A 7,218-nucleotide genomic window follows, 5' to 3' on the forward strand; every position below is an offset into this window, starting at 1 on the left:
TGTTTGGGATGCTCTGGATCGATGTGTACGACAGTTCCTAGTTCCCGTCAATAGCCTGCAACTTCCACTGGCCACAATCAACAGCCTGATCAACTCTATACGAAGGATAGGTGCTCTCGCGGCACGAGGCAAATGGTGGTCACACCAGATACTGACTGGTTTTCTAATCCACGCCCCTACTAAAAAAAATAAAAAAAAGGTATCTGTGACCAACAGATGCATATCTGTGTTCCCAGTCATGAAATTCATAGATTTGGACCTATTTATTTAAATGGACAATTTTCCTTATATGAACTGTAACTCAGTAAAATCTTTGAAATTGTTGCATGTTGTGTTTATATTTTTGTTCAGTGTAGTTGCATGCTTCCAAATCTTAATGAATTTATTCACATATCAACTTAAATGTTTGCAAGTGTTGTCGCATTTATTCACAAAAGAAGTTACGTTGGCAAATATTTTTTGCAACTACAAAAATAGATTAAATAGTTGCAACTCATATGTTACATGTGCAAATCATACATGCTTGTACACTTAAGGCACTATTTTACCTTCATAATATAAACAATGCTTTTATGCCACCCCACAATACAATTTGTTTTACATTATGTGACTTGACATACAATATCAACATCCTGGTATTACTGCATAACTAAATTTTATTTACAACCATTGTGACAAATGCATTTTACATCCATCTTCCAACCTGAGTGTGAACTAAGGCAAAGTCAATTGTGTTGGGCCAGACTGGTTCTCCTTCAGTCAGTTCTGCTGTGCCCATACAGTCTATGGCTGGGCTAGTCCTGATACATGGCTGTTGACTCCTTTGCGTCGTCTACGGCCATGTATCAGGGCTATGGCGGGGCTAGGCTGGTGGTGTAGAGGTAGGAGACAGTACCAGCCTGTATCTGGAAGGTCTGGCCCTGGATATGGTGATTTGGGATCTGTTCACTGGTCTGACTGATTGAGATGGGCTGGCTGCTCTGGCTGTTGATGTGGATAGCCTGGGCCTGACCATGCTGCTCTCTGCTCATCTGCCCCAGCATGGCGCCCTGGTCCTGGGTGACAGCCAGCTGAGAGAGGGTCTGGTGCTGGTGCATGACGTGGAGCTGCTGTACAGAGCCAGGGCCAGGGAGGGAGCCAGGCCTGGGTGCTATGTGTAGGGGCTGGGGCGGCCCGTGGTGGGCCTGAAGGTGCTCCATGTCCTCCTTGGATAGAGTGATGACATGCATCTGTTCAGGCTGACCTGCGACCCCAACCCCGTTGGTCATGTGTCCGTCCTGCAGGACGCTGATAGTCTGGATCTGCTGGTTGTGATGGTCCACGCTGCCCTGAATTGAATAATAATAATACATTGGATTTAACACGCCATTCAAATAACCAAAAGCTCAAAGCCCTATACCTTTATTGAGCCCTAGAGGGGAAACCCAGCATAGGACAATACAGATACATAGACATACTGTACATCTGCACACATAGACCTGAGTACTGATGGCTGGTGTGTCCAAATACGATACAAATAAACAAAATAATAAACCCTGCATAAAAGCAAGGGGACTGTACAATACATTGTCAGCGTCCCAAATGGCACCCTATTCCCTACAAAGTGTACTACAATAGTAGTGCAGTATATAGGGAACTTTACCTGTGTGACCAAGGCCACGTTTTGCATGTGTCCTGACGGCTGGGTGAGGAGGGTCAGTCTGGAATGGGCCTGGTCTGCCGCCTCCGAGACCCCTCCCTCTGTTGTAGTAATAATGCTGATGCCCTGATCATGCCCACAGTGACTGGGCACAAAATTGAGGTTATCCACATCTCCAGTCACAACCAGCTGTATCTCCTGCTCTGGGTGGCCAGGTAGCTGGTACTGCTGGAGCTGTAGGATGCTGCGTACCTGTGTATAGATGATGTAATGTATTATAGCTGATATCAATGACCTACTTCACTATGATTGCCTACAGTGTCACAAAGCTCTGAGTGGTCCATAGTGTGGTTTTGAAATCTGTAATTTGTATTGTCGATTATACTGTAATATTGTGGCGTGACACTTAAAATGGCCTAACTACCTCCTCCGTTGCCCCTGTGGTGACCCCAGCCTCCTCCTCCACCACCCCAGCCCCGCTCTGGGCCTCCTCGGTGGTGATGGTGACTACGCTCTCCTTGTTGTGGGTTTTGGTGTGGGTCTTCAGGTTGTCCAGGCGAGCAAAGGACAGGTTGCAGAAGGAGCAGGTGAAGGGCTTCTTTCCGGTATGGGAGGCTACGTGACGTCGCCTGGCACTGGCGTCAGAGAATGACTTGTTGCAGACGTTACAGACATATGGCTTCTCTCCTCTGGAAACACAAACATGTTAACACTGGTAAATGGATATGGGTTGGATCACATTTTCTTTCATATTTATATAGACAAAAACGATAAGAAGCCCATTGACTACATCGAACCCGGCTCTCCCACTGCACTCTGCTTAGAGTTTTATGAAAGTACTTCATTGAGTCTGCAGCAGCTGAGCAGAGTGGCCCTGAGGACGATGCTGGGTATCAGAGCTCTGGAGGTCGTAGTTCAACTGGACATACCAAAGCAAATCATTAGCTTCCTCTGTTACCACTGACCCTGACACCATTATCTTACTAAGGAGAAGGAAGGAAGCTCAGAGACTGAAACCTTTCAATCAAACATCACAATTATCAAAATGCTACAGTCTGAACCTTAGATACCACTAGATTAGACGCATAAAAATAATATGCATACAGCAAAGCACAGGTTTCCAAATGTACAAACCAACAGTATTTTTAAGCAGAGCTCTTTTCTCTTTGATGTCTTCAGAATGTGCCATATCAACACATTCGATACATATTTAAATAACAGAAGCATAGGAGGTTTTAATGGGGACTTTTCAGATACATTTTATTCTTAGAACTTCCATATCTTGTAAACCTACATAAAAGACAAATGGAGACCCTCAGGGAAAACGAGGAAGAGGGGGAGAGGAGAAAAGAAATGGAGGAGAGGAAGTGATTTTGGCAGCTTATCCTGTCCGCTCTGCAACACCAGCTGTGGACACTACACCAGCATTTTAGTCGCCATGACAATGCAACACAACCATTAGACAATCTCCCGAGTGGCGCAGTGGTCTAAGGAACTGCATCGCAGTGCTAGCTGTGCCACTAGAGATCCTGGTTCGAATCCAGGCTTTGTCGAAGCCGGACGCGACCGGGAGACCCATTGGGCGGCGCACAATTGGCCCAGCGTTGTCCAGGGTAGCGGAGGGAATGGCCGGCAGGGATGTAGCTCAGTTGGTAGAGCATGGCGTTTGCAGCGCCAGGGTTGTGGGTTCGATTCCCACGGGAGGCCAGTATGAAAAAAAATATTTAAAAAAATAACGCTCTGGATAAGAGCGTCTGCTAAATGACTAAAATGTAATGTAAAATGTAAATATTTGTTGTGCTCTTCATGTGTAGAACACGTTCATTATAAGCCCCTTCTGAGTTTGTCATCCTCACATGCACATACATTGTGTCATATTTTATGTGAAAATAAATAAAATAAACATACGGTAAGGGTGTTTTTTTCACCATCTCAGGATTGGTGTAGATACATTCTATGACTAGACCTTGTGGAATAACTCAACCTTGTATAAGTCATATCACACCTGTGAATCCTGATGTGCGTCTGTAAGGTGCTCTTGGCTGTAAAACACTTTCCACAGATCTCACAAGTGAAAGGCTTCTCACCTGTAACAACAAGATCAGCAACAACAACAACTTATTACATAGTAACACACTAGAATTTGTATAAGTTCAACCTCGTCTCACTCTACCTGTGTGGGTTCTCATGTGCTTCTTCAGTTGAGCTGCATCCATGAACCTACGTTGACAGTGTGCACATTCTGGTAAAGATTTACCCGTATGGACCCTGTAGTGGCTCTTTAGTTGTCTCTTCTGGCTGAACATCTTTCCACATTTGTCACAGCTGAATGATTTCTCCTCTAGGATTCAAAAGAGAGAATAACAGTCCAAGTCCAATTAATTAAAGGCAAACTTATACTTTAGCTATTCTGAATATGAAAGATGAAAGCAGAATTGAACAGGGATACATTTTATACATTTTGATTGAAGTTGTATACCCAAAGAAACACAGTAAAGCATTATCACTAGCTATAAGTCAGTCAAATAGGCAACCTGTGTGTAGGTTCATGTGATCCACTAGTGAGTGTTTGGTTGACAGGGCTTTAGAGCAGACGGTACAGACGAAGGGTTTCTCTCCAGTGTGCATCCGCTGGTGAACCAGGAGGGTGTGCTTCTGTGTGAAACTCTTCCCACACGCAAAACACTTGAACGGCTTTTCACCTGGTGGGAACATTTTAAAACATTATCACTCAGACCTATAAAATAATACGCTTTAATCTAATTGGAGGGATAGTCACAGACCTCACCTGTGAGGAACTTGTCAGAAATAAATATATGCTAGTAATTCTGTTTATAATGAATTGAAATGAGCCAATAAAAACAATCCTGGAAGTAGTAGAGACTAGTAGAGGTCCCAGGCCTCACCTGTATGAGTTCTTTGGTGTATCTTTAAGAACAGGTGGCTTTTGAACACTTTCCCACAGTCTTCACACCGTGCCTCTGTGTTGGGGTATTTTCTCTTCCTGCCCCTCTTCCCTGGTTCTCTGCATTCAGACGTAGTGTCGTCCCGGTCCCCCACTCTGTAGCCCTTAAATTTCACTGGCGGCCTGATCTTCCTCTTACTCTGCCGCCTAGTACGGGCTGATCTAGGATCATAGTCTGCATCATCAGAATCTCTTATTGGAGAAGCCAGTTTATCATGTGACTCAACCAGACATTCTTCAGTGTCTACACAGTCTACTGTGACATCATTAACTATAACCTGCTGTTTTTCATTGGCTGCTTCCTGGATGGTGATGACATCACTTCTTACTTCCTGTTTATTGGACTCTTCCAATATCTTCACAGACATGTCCACTTCATTCTTCCTGGGACGACCCCTTTTCCGTTTAGGCTGCATCGCTGACGATGTCCCTCCTCCCAGTCCTTTACCTTCTCCACTGTCTGTATTCACTTCCGGTCTCACCTCGAAACCAGGATAGGTGATGTTACTAAGGCCTCTTCCCTCTACACCCGGATAGGTAATGTTCAGGTTATGGTCCGCATGGGCTTTCACAAGATCACTAACCTCTAGGAGTCTGGCCAGGTCTAGTAGCTGCTCTGTAACGCTCTCCTCCACAGATACCTGCAGGGGTAGAAATGGAAGAAAATCACTCTCAGATGAAAGATCCTTGAATTTTCAGTGCACATACAAATTATTACACTCCTTGAATTCAATGTAAAATGCACATTTATGTAAATGTATAAATGATTTTGGTTTCCCCCTGGGATTTCACTCCACAGAACCCCGTTTCCATCAACCCCATTTCCACCCCTAGATACCTGGGCACTGTAGATGAACTCCAGTACAGCGCCGAAGGTCTCCGCCGCCATGCCGTCCAGCCTGTAGGTAGACTGGCTGATCTGCTCCTCAGCAGTGAACATGAGGGAGAAGTAGTCACTGCTGGCGGCCAACAGGGCCTTATGTGCTTTGAAGTGCACATCTTCTACGATAAGGGTGATGTCACACAGGAGCTCTCGTTTTCTCAGCTTGTCAAACTTGCAGAGGATGGTGTCCTTGTGTGTTGTTGAATGAAGGGCTGTGAGGGAGGTGGGTGTGATTAGGGTCTTCTCAGACATTTTCTTGAGGATGGATTGTGAAGTATGATTCTAACCAAACCTCACCACCTGCAACAAAGTGAAACTCAATCTGAAACATAATTTGCAAGAAATAGGCCTAATAAAGTGCAGTAAATTGCATGGAATATGTTGAGATTGGCACAAAGCTGTGATGTGACCATTATAATTCACACAGTTCATTATTGTGAGCCTGCTTGAAATTTACATATAGCCCATCAATCTTATCTGAACTTTTCAGGGCTCAGCTGACGCCACACACATTCACACATAATTCGCTACTGCAGCCTACAGAACAATGAGTGCTCCAGGCGCTCTCACTCGAGAAAACAATTCTCTCGATTTTTTAGCGTTTTTTCACATAGATACAGCATTTGTCGACCAATAGCTGTTTGGGACCTTAGTAAGAGCTGTTGAAGAGCCATAGGACAGATCAATTTAGCGATCACTGGTCACAAAGTCACTGAGAAGTGTGCACATACATTTTTGCATCGTTTCAAACAGCGACACAACACAGGCGGGCGCCATGTAAGCTTTCTACATTATACACAATGAATGCACTTCAAGTGGAACCCAAAATCCAAACAAGATAACACTGTTCAGTGAAAAGACTAAGAAACTTTCTCAGCATTTCTATCATAGCTGCAAACACTGCAATGCCTTTTTAACAATATATCAAGCTTTCAGGACCTTACCGTCTCTTCTTCGCAGTCGTTCAGATTATCGCGAGATGTGGAGGTTGTTCACGGGTGTTTCAGGTTCGCGCAGTTTGAATTCACGATCTTTATATGCTTTGGTTGGTACCATTTTTCAAATTCTCACTGCATTAATCTATCCACTGTGTTGTTATATCTATGCCCAGGAGCAAGGAAATGTTTGTTTATGGGAGTCGAATAGTTATTATTATTACTCCGTGGTCGAATCTTTCACATTATTATAATAAATGTTGTTTAGGCGAATCTTTATAGATCTCCAGACTCCAGTCATGCCTGTTGTTTGACTAAGGTAAACTGGAACAACTTGTGGGACATTCTTACAGTATCAATGATGTAAATATAAATAATTGGTCAGTATCCTAGCATTTTATATCATAAATAACTGGTAGTCCCACCAGAGGCTAATAGAGCAGGATTTCTATGTAATGATTCGGGGTTAATTATACAGAGTAATAAATGAGTTGATAAACTCGTACAGCCTGCAGGTAGGTCAAACATTTGTTGGAGAAGTACTGTTATGCATCATAAGACTATGGGCAAATAAGTGTTTTATCTGTAAATTAAAATGTTTTAAAAGTAATATTTCTGCAACTTTTTTCTGAATAGAGAATTAATGAGGTTATTATGCAAATGTAGGCTATTTTAACTTCAAAATCCTAAACAGTGTTGGATATGTTTCATCCAGATTATTAAAAATGAAAAGGTTGACAAAAAAGGTTGAATGTTGAGCACTTAAGTCAAGTGGATCGGTTGTGGTTTTACAAGT

At 43.4% G+C, this 7,218-nt stretch overlaps 1 protein-coding gene across 1 annotated transcript; it reads right to left on the reverse strand.

Annotated features, from left to right (window-relative positions):
- Nucleotides 1–400: 400 nt before the first annotated feature.
- Nucleotides 401–6,458, reverse strand: zbtb24 (zinc finger and BTB domain containing 24). Its single transcript, XM_084181835.1, has 9 exons — nucleotides 6,432–6,458; nucleotides 5,443–5,787; nucleotides 4,546–5,245; nucleotides 4,174–4,341; nucleotides 3,813–3,980; nucleotides 3,645–3,726; nucleotides 2,064–2,328; nucleotides 1,643–1,891; nucleotides 401–1,328 (listed from the first exon to the last, which is right to left on the reverse strand). Exons 2-9 carry the CDS (start codon nucleotides 5,737–5,739, stop codon nucleotides 852–854), a joined length of 2,406 nt encoding a protein of 801 aa, XP_084037961.1. The 5' UTR covers nucleotides 5,740–5,787; nucleotides 6,432–6,458; the 3' UTR covers nucleotides 401–851.
- Nucleotides 6,459–7,218: the final 760 nt, after the last annotated feature.

Source organism: Coregonus lavaretus, assembly GCF_964263955.1.
Source record: "Coregonus lavaretus genome assembly, chromosome: 18".
NCBI classification, from domain to species: domain Eukaryota; kingdom Metazoa; phylum Chordata; class Actinopteri; order Salmoniformes; family Salmonidae; genus Coregonus; species Coregonus lavaretus.

Excerpts from the sequence above, each read along its gene's own strand:
- zbtb24 (XM_084181835.1), bottom strand. The coding sequence starts at position 5,739 with ATGTCTGAGAAGACCCTAATCACACCCACCTCCCTCACAGCCCTTCAT. Across the intron at positions 3,981-4,173 it reads TCACATGAACCTACACACAG|AGGAGAAATCATTCAGCTGT; the intron begins GTTGCCTATTTG and ends TTTGAATCCTAG. Across the intron at positions 2,329-3,644 it reads ACGCACATCAGGATTCACAG|AGGAGAGAAGCCATATGTCT; the intron begins GTGTGATATGAC and ends TTGTGTTTCCAG.